The sequence below is a fragment of the Lutjanus erythropterus genome, chromosome 10 (genome assembly GCF_056507025.1).
Source record: "Lutjanus erythropterus isolate fLutEry1 chromosome 10, fLutEry1.hap2, whole genome shotgun sequence".
NCBI lineage: Eukaryota > Metazoa > Chordata > Actinopteri > Lutjaniformes > Lutjanidae > Lutjanus > Lutjanus erythropterus.
In genome coordinates, this window is record NC_139326.1 from 752,509 (window position 1) to 769,297 (window position 16,789).

A 16,789-nucleotide genomic window follows, 5' to 3' on the forward strand; every position below is an offset into this window, starting at 1 on the left:
AAAAAACTGCCAAGTGCTGAACGTCGATAGAATAAATAGAATATTTAAGGTTGAGTGTATTTAATTTCTTAATCCTTATTGAACTCTAATGAAATGCCGTTTCCAGCTGAGCTCATGTGATAATTCTCTACCAAGACAACGATGAGAACAATGTGAAGGTTTTTCTCTGTAACTACACCAGTCCAGTGAAATAATGGCCACATATCATCATACAGATGTCTTTTGAAGTTTTATTTTCTCTCTTTTGATCATCAGCAGTCACCATAAAAACTACAAGAAAAAAGAAGAAAGAAAAAGACAAGAAAAACTCATAGTTTCAAATATAAATCCCTTCATTATTTTAAAGTCTCTCAAGCAATTGTCTGATATTAGACAGACCCAACCAATAAAGTCTCTCGTGCTAATATCTGTTGGTAGTCAGGTCCCAACAGCATTTCAACAAATATTATTCACAGATACCAAACAAATCAAAGCACAAAAAGTCAAACTACCCTGCAGAATGTGGTTATTCCTCTGAAGCCATGTTGGCTCTTCACTCTGCAGCTCTGTTGCTTCTGACCCATAATGCAACAGGTGACTAAACTCTGGTCATGTGACCTGTTACACTAAAGAGCAACAGAGTTTTTAAACAAACAATATTTTTACTGTGGTATATTTTAGATAGCTTTTAACTTTTAAATATCTTATTTGCTATATTTGAATCATTTTTAATGACTGTATGGATTTAAACATGAATGAAATTAAGATTTCAATAAAAATGTCTCTCAGTTACATCCTGTGAGAGAAAGAGGCGACTAAAAGTTTTATTGGCTGCAGAATCGTGTACCACAGTACATCAGTAGCATGGTTTTAAGAGAGAGCTCATGGCTTTGTTTAAAAACCTGACCATGTAGCTACAGTCTTCTAATGCAACCCTGCATCTGAATAGAAAAAAACTCATTCAGGTTAAAGCTGTGTAGTTAATATTAATGGAGCTCATGAGCAGCCAACATTGAAATGCTGGCGTCCATGTTTTTCAGTGTTTAGAAACGACACAACAACCACACCAACATTAAAAAAAGACATTTACAAGTTCTCTCCATTTGATAAACATTATTGGCAACGTTTTGTTCTTGTGCAGTGGTTCTTAGGTGCTGGTGGACGATTTGGTAGATGTTCTGAACCACTAACTGTCCTGACACTAAAACTCATTAATTCATTCATTAATTTTCTGTAACCGCTTATTCTTTAGAATAGAAATGGTGAAAGATGTTTAGTGAAGTCTTAAAATACAAACTGTGAACTTGAAATTAACTTTATGTAATTCAGAATAACTAATAATAATAATTTTAAAAAAAATGTTGATTAGTATGACTTTGAATCTCTTATTTTGAAATCCTCAACCGGATGGGATTCACTGGGATTTTGTAGTTTTATTTTGAAAGTCCGGGTGTGTCTCATGGGTAAATGTTAGCTTTACTCGATCAGTCAGCTGTTAGTTCAGTTGTCAACATGTCGCAGATTACTGGTAAATAACTGGTTAGTAACCGGGTTTAACGGGTTAACGGACAGTCGGTGTTGGTGAGTTTTGGCGGGAGAATGGAGACGTTCAGTAAATTTACCAATCTGCTGCTGCACGCGCTGGAGACGGTGAGTTATTTTTCATTAGCTCTGTTAGCTTCTGTTAGCTCAGATCTTGTGTAGAAGAGAACCCCAGAGCCGCGGAAGATCTCGCGAGAGCTGATCAATTTAAATAACAGCTGGTGTTTCTCTGACTTTAGTCAAGTGTTTGTGCCTCTCAAACTACACAGATGGTAACCATGGCAACATTCACCTTATAAAATATAGCAGTTTTTGCAACAAGATCATAATCTCGCGAGAGTTTCACAAATCAAAGGTTCCCTTTAAGACACGAGCAGTAACTCAGTTACAAAGTTCAATAAAGTTACAGACAGTGAAGGTAGAGGACAGACAGAGAGACAGGCTGTCTGTCTGTGAGGACCGGAGGACACCAACACACCGACAGTCAACATGAACTCAGTAAACAACCAGTATATCTGTCACGTGACCGTGATGCTATCAGCTAACAGCTAGCCTGGTGTTGTGTTCGTGTTTATCTGCAGACGTGGAGGAATGTGTCCAGGTGAGAGACAGGAGACAGGTACAGACAGGTACAGACAGGTCCCGGGGTGTCAGTGTGTCCTGATCAAACCGGTTTAGTTTCACACAGAAGCTGAGTTTAATTAAAACCTCTGCAGAGTTTAAATGTTAAACTGATCAACTGAATCAGGTTTTTATGGTTGTTTTTTCACATTCCTTTTCCCAACTTTATTACACCAAAAATGTCCGGATTATTTCTGACACAAAAAATGGCACAACACAGAGAGCTGATAACAACAACAACAACAATAACAATAACAACAACAAATGCATTTAAATACAAAAATGAAGTAAACGTAAAACAACGTAATGAGACAAATAAACATTAACAATAAGTTTAGTTTCATGTTGAGTTGATCAGGTTAGCTGTGAAATGTCTCAGTTTACTGTCACATGAAAACAAGAAAAGCAGAAAATCATCATCAGTTAAATGTCCAAGATGACGTCCTCAAATGTTTTGTTTTGTCCACAGCTCAAAGATATTCAGTTTACTGTCAGAGAGGAAAGAAACCAGAAAATATTCATATATTTAAGAAGCTGAAATCAGAGAATTTGTATTTATTTAAATTAAAAAATGATTCAAAATCATTAATCAGTTATCAGAATACTTGTTGATTAATTTAATAGTCGGTTAATAATCAATAAAATTGTTACATCTGATAAACTGAAACTTGAGAACGTCTGTAAAATATGATTAACGTGATTATTGATGATTGTTTTTCTGTCTGTCTGTCAGAGGGAGCCCACTGTTGATCTGTTGGAGTCGTTTGTTGATCACTGGAAATCAATAACTAATTATTACATTGAGACAACAGGTGAGGATTTTTAACTTACACACACACAAACACAGGGTCTGCACTGTTTCCACACCGGCATGCGCCTGCAGTGCACTGAGTGGGCGGAGTCTGCGCTGCGTTCACTGTTGGAAGCAGCGTGTGACTCGACCACATGACTGATACAAACAAGGAAACAGAGAACTGATGATGTCATTCAGGCTGTCATCCAATCACATTATTCACCTGCACTGTGTGTGTGTGTGTGTGTGTGTGTGTGTGTGTGTGTGTGTGTCTAGATGACAGTCGTCCTGTCAAACAGACAGAGATCCCCTGGCGTCTGAAACAGATGTTGGACATCCTGGTGTACGAGGAAAAACAACAGGTAACACACACACACACACACACACACACACACACACACACACACACACACACACATACACACACACACACAAACACACACACACACACACACACCTGAACACACAGATCTGACTTTATTGATCTGCAGGTAGAAGATTCACATGTTACAGAAATATACAGATCACATTAAAGGGATAGTTCACCCCTGAATGGTGGCCTTTTTTCAAACACAAAAATAAACAAAAGAAAAAATAAGACGCCTCCTTCCTGCTCTTCTGGTGTAATCAAAGTCTCCTACAGCCCTGACATGAAAAGTTGACTTTAAAGACGTCATTGACACCATGTTTTCAGTCTAGTTCTCCAGTTTACAGACTTGTATTACACCAGATGAGCAGTATGTTTGTTTGTTTGTTTGTTTGTTTGTTTGTTTGAAAACTGGTCACCATTCACTTCCCGATTGTGAAATTTTGTTTTCTTGTGAAACTTCAGCAGTGTTTGGTCGACTAAAAAAACGAAACCTGCAAAAAGGGAAACAAACAAGCAGTATACAGAATGACTGATAAATTAAAGAAACACAAACGTATAATTCAGTGGACTTCAAACAGAATTAATGACAAAAGCACAAATAAAAGTCTGAATGTGTTTATCACTCGTGTTGATTTCAGGGTGTGGACGAGACAGGATCATGTTTTGAGTATCTGCTGCAGCACAAACTGTTGGAGACTCTGTGCACTCTGGGAAAGGCTCAGGTAACAATAGATTACAATAATAGACATAAAATAATAGATGGAAGAGACTTTATTTATTTGAATCTCCTCCTCCTCAGTATCCTCCAGGTATGGTGCAGCAGGTCTTGTTGTTCTTCTCTAAGTTGTTGTCTCAGATGCAGAAACCTCTCCTGCAGCTCGTCAACGTCTACAAACCTGTTCAGGTAAACTCATCACACCTGATTACATCACAGCTGACAGAAGGTGAAGGTCAGCTGAGTGAATGTGGAATTCATTCAGTTGTCTGATCAATTATCAATAAAATGTTTAGGAAAAAAAATTAATTAATCAAAAAATTGGGTGAAATATTTATTAAAAAGTAAAGAATGTGTTCAGTCGTGACTCCGCTGTGACTCTTGCTGATGATGTCACCGTCTGTGTGCAGAAGCTGATTCGTCTCTGTGCACTTCCTGGTTCAAACACTGAGAAGGAGGAAGCTCAGTTCTTATTGGTCATCTGCTCCAGAGTCAAACAGGATCCACACACGCTCAGATACGTCTTAGAGGTAACAGCAGCTTCACTAACAGCACAAACTAAACTACGCAACCAAATTCCTTTGATAGAATCTGTAGTTTTAGCTCTCAGGACACTGGAGTTGTCGGTCTGCTGCTGCCTCCATCTGTTAGTTTGGTTGTGTTACTGTGAGACTTCAGTGTTAGTTTGGATTCACTGAGGTCACACAATAACACACACAAACTAACACACAGGCAGCAGCAGACCAACAACTTCTGTGTCCTGAGAGGTAAAACTACAGATTTTATCAATGGAGTTTGGTTGGTTTGAAGGAAGTGATAAGTGATATAACTTCAGTTTCAGTTGAACTTGATTTAATACTTGAAATATCATGAAGAAACACCAAACTTTTGCCAACGGATGTGATGAGATGGTTGTTCCTGATCCTAACAGTCTGAATATCTGACCGATCAATAATGTTTTCTTGTGTTCTGTCTGTTGATTCATGTGTTGACCAGCAGTGACAGCTGATCAGCTGGTGTGTTTACAGTCATAAACTGATCTGATGTCTGCTTCACGTGATTCTAAATGTTGACAGAAAATAACTGATTAATGTGTAGATTAAACCATCAGCTGTGTCATCATGGTCACTGACAGTCTTTACAGAAGAACAGAAGAACAGTTCTCACAGATTTAGAACAATCGAAATGAACTGTTCTGATGACATCACATCAGGATCTGACCTTCCTGTCTGTCTGTCAATGTTTTCAGATTCTGGACCAACCAGCAGCCAGGACACCTGCCTCTGACCAATCACAGCCCTGCACACAAGCCTCCAATCACACACCACTGCCCTCCAGCCAATCAGATTCATCTACCGGCAGCCCCGTCCAATCAGAGTCCAGTCTGCTGTCTGCTCTGCTGCAGCTCACCAAGAGTCAGGTCAGTTAACTGGTCAACTGCAACTAACCAGCACAGACTGACCAGTACACATTGACCAGCAGAGACTATCCAGTACAGATTGGCTAGTATTGACTTACCAGTGCAGACTGACCAGTACAGACTGACAAGTCGTTGTCACTGTCATATGGTTGTTGTGATGTCATCATTGTCAAATGTTTGTCCTCATGTCTCCACTGTGTGTCCACAGAGACCGTCAGTGTGTCTGAAGTCCTACGAGAGTCTCCTGCTGCTGTCGTCTCTCCCTTCTGGAGGTTCAGGGGAGATTCTGTGTGATCAAACCCAGCTGGGAGAGCTGCTGGCTGGGAGGCTGCAGGAACTTTACTCCCTGCTGCCTGTGGAGAGTCTGGATCCTGGAGAGCTCCAGAGCTGGCCTCACACTCCCTGGAGGTAAACACACTCCGAATACACTCCGAATACACACCGAATACACTCCGAATACACTCCGAATACACACCGAATACACTCCGAATACACTCCGAACACACTCCGAATACACACCGAACACACTCCGAATACACACCGAACACACTCCGAATACACACCGAATACACTCTGAATACATTCCGAATACACACTGAATACACTCTGAATACACTCCGAATACACACCGAACACACTCCGAATACACACCGAATACACTCCGAATACACACCGAATACACTCTGAATACATTCCGAATACACACCGAATACACTCTGAATACACACCGAATACACTCCGAATACACTCTGAATACATTCCGAATACACACCGAATACACTCTGAATACACACCGAATACACTCCGAATACACTCTGAATACATTCTGAATACATTCCGAATACACACCGAATACACTCTGAATACACACCGAATACACTCTGAATACACTCCAAATACACACCGAATACACTCCGAATACACACCGAATACACTCCGAATACACACCGAATACACTCTGAATACATTCCGAATACACACCGAATACACTCTGAATACACACCGAATACACTCTGAATACACACCGAATACACTCTGAATACACTCCAAATACACACCGAATACACTCCGAATACACACCGAATACACTCCGAATACACACCGAATACACTCTGAATACATTCCGAATACACACCGAATACACTCTGAATACACACCGAATACACACTGAATACACTCCGAATACTCTGAATACACACTGAATACACTCCGAATACTCTGAATACACACTGAATACACACTGACACATAAAGAAATAGGCTTGTGTTGAATGTTGTTTATCATCCTAAAGTTAACTCTAATGATTATTTTCATCATTGATCAATTTTAAAGTGTGATAGAAAAACAAGACACGGCTTCTGTCCTGTTTACTTCACCAATGACTGTACTAACAGTTGATCAGTGATATTTCTCAATTAATCAATTAGTCATTTGGTTAATAAAATATCCGAAATATCAAAGTCCAAGATGACGTCCTCAAATGTCAGATGTATTCACATTTAAGAAACTGGAATCAGAGAATTTTGAGGGTTTTTCTTAAAAAAGGACTCAAAATGATTCATTGATTTTCAAAGTAGTAGTTGATAAATTTAATAATCAATTAAGAATTGATTCATCGTTGCAGACTGAAGTGATTAAGCGATTGTTAAAAATTATTCCAATCATTTCAGTTCTCAGTTCTCGCGCTGCAGCTCTGATGTGAGGTCAGATTCTCCTGCTGCTGATCATGTGACCAACTTCTTCACCTGGTTTGACTTTCTGGATCACCTGATGAAAGAGGCACCTGAGGTACACACACACACACGCACACACACACGCACACACGCACACACACACACCTGCCTGTACACTACCTGAGTACTGATAGTACTGTTAACAGGCTGCTCTCTCTCTCTCTCTCTCTTTCTCTGTGTGTGTGTGTGTGTGTGTGTGTGTGTGTGTGTGTGTGTGTGTGTGTGTGTGAGCAGGTGTTAGCAGTGAAGTTAGCTCAGTGTGTTCGTCAGCTGTGGTTGGTGGATGTTGTTCAGCCTCACCTGCAGCACACGTGAGTCTGAACTGATTTCATATTAATTTGGATTGTTGTTGTTGTTGTTGTTGTTGTTGTTATCAGCTGTGATCCAGCTGTTCAGTGTGTCTGACGTCCAGGTGTGTTTCTGTGGTTCAGGTGTGAACAGCTGATCCTGGTCGCCACCTCCGTCCTCTGCGCTGCAGTCAGACTGGTCCGGTCCTCGTCTCTGCTGGATCAGCTGGTCCACTTCCTGCTCAGGACACACACACTCACACACCTGCTGCTGCAGCGCTGCGACCACATCTCTGACCAGGTGAGGTCACCCGGTTTAAAGGGGAAGCACAGGTGTGTGTACGTCCGTGTGCTCGACATGTTTGGACATGTTTTTCAACTGACAACGTTGTGATAAGAAAATCTGATTGATTAATTAAGAAAGTAATTGACAGATAAATCAACAGTGAGGAACACCACCATCATATCCGCTTCTCGTCTGTCCCCCTTGTCCTCAGATCAGCATAGCGTCTCTGTCTCTGGTGGAGGAGTTACTACAGAAGCCTCACAGGGACATTTTGGACGTCCTGGTGTTGACTTTCCTGCAGAGTCGTAGTTACCTGTCTCCACCTGCTGCAGGACAGGATGACAGACACGCTGAGAGCCACGAGACCAACACCGAGGACAGCGAGTGAGTACAGCAAGACAGGAAGTGACATCACTGTTCAGGATTCAGTCGGGATGCATGAAATAATTCTTTTCAGCTGATATGATAAGAAACTTCTGACTCTTCACCTTTAGTTTGTTTTTTACAGTAAAGTTCATCAAAATATTTACAAATGACACTTTACAGAACATTTTGTCTAAAACTTTAAATGAAACAGTTTCACATAATCTGCCATTTTTATACAAATATTTATGAGGTGTGAAGTGAACAGCAGTAAAGTTTGGATGATAATATCACAGTAAACATGTTTTTTCTGTCAGTGATCTGGAGGAGGACCCGTTCTTCTTCTCTGACACACAGCTGCTCCTTCATCCTCCTCCTCCTCCTCCTCCTCCTCTCTGCTCCTCTGCTCCTCCTCCTCCTCCCTCTGAACCTGGATCAGCTGCTGACGTCGTCAACAGGTAACACACACACACACACACACCTGTCTCCTGACCCCGCCCACATCACTGCACCTCCATGAAGTCAGAATCTCAGTTTTAATCTGTGTGTGTCTGTGTGTGTGTGTGTGTGTGTGTGTGTGTGTGTGTGTATGTGTGTGTGTGTGTGTGTGTGTATGTGTGTGTGTGTGTGTGTGTGTGTGTGTGTGTGTGTGTATGTGTGTGTGTGTGTGTGTGTGTGTGTGTGTGTGTGTGTGTTGTAGTTTCCTGTGTTTAGTTCCTGTTCAGGTTCGATCAGCTCAGCTGCTGCAGGAGGGAGGATACGAGTCGTACGTCCATGACTCTCACACACTGGTCAGAACACACACACACACACACACACACACACACACACACACACACACACACACACACACACACAATCATTGTTCCTCATTGATTGTTCTGAACAGACAGACAGTTTAGTTGAATTCATGTTTGTATCACATTTTGCCAAACTACATTTATTTCTTTTTGAGTGTGCAGCTTTGATTTTTTTTTATCCTGTATAAGTTTCATAATCAATAATGTAACAGCAGTTATGATCATTGAACCAATAGTTTATAATAACTTATTCATAACCTGCTTTTTCTCATATAAAATCATCTTCAACACTCTTTCACTGTAAATCTAAGACATTTTAATTTGAAAGGACTTCCTGTTGTGACTCTCAGTAAATCAGCTGACTGTCAATACTCCTCCTCCTCTTCCTCTTCCTCTTCCTCTTCCTCTTCCTCTTCCTCCTCCTCCTCCTCCTCCTCCTCCTCCAGGTGACAGAGTGTCAGACTCTGTCTCTGTCCTGGGATTGGCCGCTCAGTCTTCCTCCCTCCTCCTCCTCCTCCTCTTCCTCCTCAGGTGAAGGTGAGGAGTTCTTTGAAGGTCCCCTGTTGAAGGTTCTGTTTGACCGACTGGAGCGAGTCCTGGAGCAGGTAGACACACACACCTGTCTCATCTCACCTGTCTCCTGTTTTTATGAAGAAACAGAACTTTAGAGAAAACGAGAGAACCGCAGTTAAAACAGAACAGAAATAATCTCACCGTGTTCATGCTTCATATTCACAAAGCATTCTGGGAATTATCCTGCACCACTTTAAGGCTCTGTGTGGAGGATTAGATAAGCACTGTCCTACAGTCCCCAACAGGACACCCTCTCTGTGTGTGGACACTGGACTTTGGACTCACCTGTTTCAGCTGTCTCAGGTGTGTGTGTGTGTGTGTGTGTGTGTGTGTTAATGATGGTGTCTGGTGTGTTTTCAGCCGTACGAGTTGAACCTGCAGCTGACTGCAGTTCTGTCCAGACTGTCGGCCTTCAACCACCCGATGCTGCATGAGTACCTGCTCAACCCCTACATCCACCTGTCTCCCTGCTCCAGGTCGCTCTTCTCTGTCCTCATCAGGGTGAGACACACACACACAGATATGTACCTGTCTCACTGCTGCTGGACACAGCAGGATTACAACATCTTTTATATTTATCATTCTGTCTGTCTGTCTGTCTGTCTGTCTGTCAGTTGATGGGAGAGTTGATGCAGAGGATCCAGCTGGTTCCTAATCTGACAGACAGACTGTTGAACGCCAGGAGACACCTGCTGGGATTGGACCACAACACTGGGTATACACCTGTCTGTCCACCTGTCTTTCTGTCTGTCTCACTGTCTCACTCCCTGGTTGCTTGGGGTGTCTGTAAGGTCAGTGCTGAACAACATTTTCATCAGGTTGTGAGTCTGTAATTTGAAGGTCGTCACATGACCGAATGAGCAAAGTCACATGTTGACACAAACATCACAGACAGAACAGACCAACAAACAATAAACACCACAACACATTCTCTTTGTTTCTGTCCTGTCAGTTTGGGAATGATGATGTGACAGTCGAGTGAAGACAGACAGGTTGTCTCATCAGCTGGTTTGTAGTTTTGGCCTCCAGAGGAGTGAAATAAGAAGTGAGAAACGTCAGGCTGTCTTTTAACCTGGCTGTATCTCCATGGTAACTGATGCTGAAGTCCTCACCTGGTCTGGAGCAGCTCATGTTCAGAGTTTCAGGTTAAATTGACAGTAGAAAGCGCCGCTCTTTAAGTAACTCTTCTAATGAAGTTCTTCATGAGCGTTCTAGATCATAAACTGAGGGAAGACGTTCAAAATAAAAAGTATCATCATGTAGAAATGTTTATCTCTGACTGGAGTTTTAGGTTTTTGTTGAGCAGCTCATTCAAACAAAGTCTGACTGTGTTGAGTTTCCTTCGTGGTGCAGCTCTCAGCTGGTGTTCACCTGTGTTTACCTGTTCATGTGTCCTCAGACTGGAACACCTGACGCTGCTCAGAGGACTCATCGTCCTCGAGGAGTTCTGCAAGGAGCTCGCCGCCATCGCCTTCGTTAAACTTCCCCTGGACCAGCACTGACTCACCTGGACCAGGACTGACTCACCTGGACCAGGATGGACTCACCAGGACCAGGACTGACTCACCTGGACCAGGATGGACTCACTCTTACAGGTACGCTGGATGCACGTCCACCCTGAGGACACTCTGACAGGTACACCTGAGGGCCTGAGGACAGGTGTCTCACCTTCTGACTGAAGCCTGTCTGAGCTTCAGACCCTGAACGTCTCATCGTCTCAGCCTTAATGAACCTGATCAGTGACATCACAGTGACATCACAGCCTGACCTCAGGACAGTTTTAGAATTTATTTATTTATTATAATTTGATCAGAAGAAAACAGAAGATTTATTAGATGGTGAGAGTCTACAGATCTGAAATCAATCAATCAATAAATCTATAAATCTGATCCACATGTTCCTGATGGAGCAGACAGCTGAACTTGGAGTGGACTCAGGTGGACTCAGGTGGACTCAGGTGAACTCAGGTGGACTCAGGTGGACTCAGGTGAACTCAGGTGGACTCAGGTGTACTCAGGTGGAGGATGAAGACAAACCGTGCACAGGGTTCATCCCAGGTCTGTTAAACTGCCTCCATGTCTTAGCTCCACCCACCATGCAAGGAAAAGTGTTTTCACAGAACTGAGACGTGTTTTTCTCTTGAGGCGTCACGTGAAGCGACGTCTGTTTCTGATGATGATGATGATGATGATGATGATGATGGTTGTGGTTTATCTGGATCTGCTGCGTGAAGCGTTCAGTGTCTGTCGTTACCGTTAAATTCACATCACTGACACCAACAGTAGCCCCGCCCCCCTGCCCTCATGACTCGCTGAACAACGGCGAGAATCAGATCTGTTCCATGCCCACTGGGAGGAGCTATGACATCATCACAAAATCTTTTTACAGTCTGAACTTTAACTTTTTTATTTATTCAAAGAGTTTTCTGTTTATTTAACTGTTGAATCCCAAAGATGAATGAATGTGACCTCGCTGATGACGTCATCAGCGAGGTCACATCTGTAAACACTGAAACAATCAAGACTTAAAGAAAGTTTAGAGCAGTAAAAACTTTATTCATCCAGTTCAAAGTGCCTTAGGGGTGATGATACTGAGAACAAAGATGAACACTGTGAGAGGAATAAATATGTTTTTTAAATAAAGTTTATACAAAGAGGTCAGAGTTTAAAAACATGAACATGAAATCAAAAATAAAAACAATAAAAGATGAGGCAAAACTCCAGAAATACTTTTAGTCAGAAAGAGTTTTTTGCCTGTTTGGAAACTTGAAGAATTTGAATAAAGTTTTAAGAGTTTGAAACATGAGTCAGAAGAGAAAGACAGAAAATATTTGTCTCATATTTGCTTCACATTAATTTTTTTTTTTTTTGTATTTTTCATGTAAATGTGCCAAAAGTTTTGACGACTTCAGTTTAAACTGATGATAGATTGATGTGAGGAGTTTAATGTCTGTTTTTAAAGTTTATTTTTTGTTATTTTACTGGTTGAATTCTCCTTCACAGCTGAACTGAATGTGATTCTTTGAAAAAACTTTATTTAAAACAGTCCTGCTGTTGTTGTTGATATGTTTTATTCTGTTTGTTTTATAAAAGAGTTTGGTTTGAAAAAATATAAAAATTAAAAGATGTGTTTATGTTTTGCTTTGCTGTTGTCATTATCGATCAATCGGTCAGTTATTTTCTACACTAATCAATTAATTCATTAATTAATCCTTTTTGCTTTTTTCAACTAGGGATCAATCTGGCAATATTTTTTCCACTAATCAATGAGTTGTTTGGTCCTTGTTTTGTCCACAACTCAAAGATCTTCAGTTTCCTGTCAGAGAGGAATAAAGAAGCTGTAGTCAGAAAAGTTTGACCCTTTTCACTTTTAAAAAATGACTCAACTGATTAATCAATTATCAAAATAATTAGTGATTGATTTAATAATCGATGGCAGCTCTAGTATTATTGTCAGGACATCAGATCTGTGTGAACCTGCTCCCTCTTTGTCGCCTCCTGCGGTTCTGCTGATGAACTGCAGCTCTGCATCATCTCTCTGGTCACGTGTCAAATTGCCGCAGGTGAACACCAACACACAGGAAGTCAGACCCCTACCTTTCACAATAAGGTGTTGTCAATCTTTGCAGCTGTAGATTCTTTGTTTAAAAACAAAAAGAATAATAATGCAAACATGATCAATCTCCAAAAATATTGTAAATCATATGACACTGTCAGTCAACATCATTAAAGTTAGAAGAACAAATATTTAATGCTGGGGTTTGTGGGGACAATAAACATTTAAATAATAAACAAACAGAGTCGCCGTGCTGCTGTCAGAGGAGTGCTGACTAAGATTACAGCATTCAGGGGATAAATTAAAAAATAATAGACGTCCATATTTCTAAATCTGATCGTCTGAACTAGATGATTGCTAGTCACTTAAACCTTGTGTGAAATATTTTGTAAGTTAAGAGTCCTTTCTTAACTAAAATCTAAAAATGATTGATTCACTATAAAGTGCTTTAATTTAATAATTGATTAATCATATAATTATTGCGGTTCTAGATTTATGCACACAGCAGGTGGATGTTACATGCAGATTATAGATGTAGATTTATATTTCAAAAGAATAAAGAGTTTCATCATCTGAGTTCTTCATTGTCCTCTCTGCTCCATTTATTTATCAGCCGTGGTCCCGGGCTTTTATTATGAAGGTCCGTACCGGATGTGTGTGTGTGTGAGTGCGCGTTTTGTGAGCTGGTCCCTCCCTGCAGAGGAGCAGAGAGGAGGAGGAGGAGGAGAGCGGAGCTGAAGGTCACAGCAGGAGCACCATCACCATCATAATCATCACTAATATTAATATCTGATCGATCATCGATCATCGGATTCACCAGCTGAAGGACAGACAGCCGCTGCAGCCTGTCTGTCTGTCTGTGTGTGTGACTGACTGGTCCTCATCACCTCCTCCACCTGTCTGTCCGTCTCTCCTCCTCCACCATCATGGGTAACCGGGGGATGGAGGAGCTCATCCCGCTGGTGAACCGCCTCCAGGACGCGTTCGCCTCCATCGGACACAACTCGAACCTGGACCTCCCGCAGATCGCGGTGGTGGGCGGACAGAGCGCCGGGAAGAGCTCCGTGCTGGAGAACTTCGTGGGCAAGTGAGTCCCTGCACCTGTCTGTCTCTGCACCTGTCTGTCTGTCTGTCTGTCTGAGTGTCCAGGCCGAACCGAACCGAACCGAACCGAACCGCCTCTGTGTGTTCCAGCCGCTATCAGAGGGAGCCGCCCGGCTGAGCGCAGGCCGGCTGACCCGCTGAATAAATCAGCTACAGAACATGATGTGTCTAAAGGGTTAATGTGAGGAAAATATTAAATATCGCGATAAAAACACGTCCGAACAGCAGATTGTGATGAAATATATCACAATATTAATGTTGAGGTTCGAAGCTGAACGAGTTTTTAAAAAAGATCAACATTTTCACATCATTATTTTCATTTTCAGTGAAAAAATGCCACTATAATATTACTCAGTTACAAGTACAAGTACTTTTATTAGAAAAATAAAAATACAGAGTGCTCTTCTCAAAAGCCAGGAGTGGAAGCAACTGATACTCAAGTTACTGTAATTAAGTAGTTTTTTTTAGGTACTTGTACTTTTATGAGTAGATTTTCCAAGTCTGTACTTGTACTTTTACTGTAAGTGTGTATTAGATAATGAAACCTACTGAGTTACTTTTAAAACCATAATTTAGTTCTGAGTAGGATTTGAATCAATATCCAAACCTTTCATCTGTATTTTTGTAGCCAATCAGGTGATTCGATCACAAATGAACCAATGAAAAGAGCAACATGCAAACAAGAAAGAAAACAAAAAGCTGCAGCAGCAGTTAGGAGCAAAAATATCAATGATTAATCATTAATCAATTGATCACCATTAAGAATTTAACCAATTAAAAATGTATTCATGGATATTTAAACAGTTATGCAGTAGAGAAGTTTAGATGCAGTTTTTGACCAATCGCTGCAGCTTCCTGTGAGTTCCACCAATCACAGAAGCTCCCCACGCCGACCTCGGCCTCAATAAACTGACTCGGTGTTTAAACATTTCTTATTTTTTGTATTTTGGTTTCTTTATTTTGTCACAAGCTTTGTTTTTCTAACCGACACCAGCGCTCTGTGCACGTTGATATTTTAGAGTTTTTATTATAGAGTTTGAGCTCCATAAAGGTTTTGCCTCCCATCTGAACAAAAAAGCAGATGTTGTTGTTTTTCTAATCCTGACCTGAGACTGAGACTCAGAACAGACTCTCCCTGAAACAAGATCAGTTTTGAATTATACAAAAAAAGGCAACTTTTTTTAGAAGTTTAGAAGTTTTGTTTAGAAAAGTTGCAGTGAAAAGTTTAGACTGAAAAGGTCACAAACAGACGAATTTTCAACAGCAGACATTCAGTCTGTTTCAAACCTTCAGCCACACCTGAACATTTGTTCATCTGGATGTTCTGGTTTTCATCGGCCTGTTTGTGATAAGATAGAAATAAAAAATAAAAAATAAAATGCTTAGCAAGTATTTTGATAATCAGTTAATCAGTTTGGATCCTTTTGGAGGATCACTGATCAATATTTTCTGACATTTTATGGACTAAACAACTAATTGATTAGTGAAGAAATTATTGGCAGATTGATCGCTGGTTGAAAAATAGGTCCAAACATGTGGAAGCAGGTGGAACGTTTTTTATGGATTAATCTGTCGATTGTTTTCTCCTTTAATCGATTGGTTGTTCGCTCATAAAATGTCAAAAAATGTTGTCCAAGATGACGTCCTCAAATGTCTCATTTTGTCCTCAACTCAAAGATATTCAGTTTACTGTCAGAGAGGAAAGAAACCAGAAAATATTCACATTGAAGAAGCTGAAATCAGAGAATTTGAACTTTTCCTTTTTCTTAAAAAATTACTTGAACTGATTAATTGATTATCAAACTGTTTCCAGCTCCGAGGCGACTGTGGTGAGAAGAAACTTCCTTTTAACAGACCAGAAACCTCGACTGGATACAGACTCTGTATCCATCTGCTCCAACCATAAACCACAAAAGTTTTTAAAAAAGTTTCGAAAAAGACCCAAAATTAAAAATTTAGAGAAACTGGCAACCAGTTCCTGGCAAACAGCCAAATAGATAAATGATTTTTAAATATTGTTGTAACCAGAAAACGCTGCATGTGTTAGTGGTGGTGCGTTTACTGACTCACACACAGGCTGCTGTTTTAGAGACGTCCGGTAAACAAATAAAACAGTTTGACTAACCTGCCAACATCACAAGCAAATGTTCAAATGAAGTCACCTGATAAAGAACCAGATGAACCTAAAGTAGAAAAAGCAGAAACACTTCAGGTTCACACAGAATCACAGCAACAACATTTTCAGTTTCAGCAACAAAAGGTGAATTTAAAGGTGTAATCTGCAACATTTTCCAAACAACGTCCCTCTCGATCATCACTTCTGTCCCTCGTGTCTGTGATTTTCTGTCTTTGTTCTGTTGCTCAGGACGTTTCACCGACACAAAACTTTGGTGTCCTGATGTGGACAGTTCAGACAAAGTCGTGTCGAGCTGAAACCTGATACGTCACATCACAAGTGTGAAATCTGCCGCCACTCAGGATGTGCACCTGCAGAGGGTTGGTGATCTCCTGTGTCTGATGACCTGTGAGCTCCTCTCTAAAGGGGCGGAGACTGAATCTGGACTTGAGCAGCTTTCTGACAGCCAGGACACAGAGTACACAGATTTTTACAAACCGTCTCTGCCTGCTTTCCATCCGCAGACCAGGAC

At 41.0% G+C, this 16,789-nt stretch overlaps 2 protein-coding genes and 1 long non-coding RNA gene across 5 annotated transcripts in view; all 3 read left to right on the forward strand.

The window, feature by feature from the left end:
- Positions 1-1,412: 1,412 nt before the first annotated feature.
- On the forward strand, positions 1,413-11,051 carry fhip2b (FHF complex subunit HOOK interacting protein 2B). Of its 2 annotated transcripts, none has more exons than XM_084727744.1 (18): positions 1,413-1,629; positions 2,876-2,954; positions 3,212-3,297; positions 3,944-4,027; positions 4,105-4,209; positions 4,431-4,550; positions 5,270-5,440; positions 5,649-5,848; positions 7,111-7,228; positions 7,408-7,484; positions 7,605-7,761; positions 7,958-8,130; positions 8,427-8,567; positions 8,810-8,900; positions 9,356-9,514; positions 9,843-9,983; positions 10,097-10,197; positions 10,882-11,051. In XM_084727744.1, the coding sequence occupies exons 1-18, from the start codon at positions 1,579-1,581 to the stop codon at positions 10,982-10,984; spliced, it is 2,157 nt and encodes a 718-aa protein (XP_084583870.1). In that variant the 5' UTR covers positions 1,413-1,578; the 3' UTR covers positions 10,985-11,051. The 2 variants fall into 2 exon arrangements, with proteins under 2 accessions (XP_084583870.1, XP_084583871.1); XM_084727745.1 differs by lacking the exon at positions 1,413-1,629 and adding an exon at positions 1,686-2,122.
- Positions 11,052-11,295: 244 nt separating this feature from the next.
- Positions 11,296-12,605, forward strand: LOC146319719 (uncharacterized). Its single transcript, XR_014771446.1, has 2 exons — positions 11,296-11,429; positions 11,500-12,605. It is a non-coding gene; the product is annotated as an uncharacterized LOC146319719 (long non-coding RNA).
- Positions 12,606-13,715: 1,110 nt separating this feature from the next.
- Positions 13,716-16,789, forward strand: part of LOC146319720 (dynamin-1-like) — a 23,003-nt gene continuing 19,929 nt past the window's right edge. For both annotated transcript variants that reach the window (XM_084727747.1, XM_084727748.1), the window contains exon 1: positions 13,716-14,124. In XM_084727747.1, the coding sequence (XP_084583873.1) occupies positions 13,964-14,124 (161 nt within the window). In that variant the 5' untranslated portion in view covers positions 13,716-13,963. The remainder of the gene's footprint in view (positions 14,125-16,789) is intronic.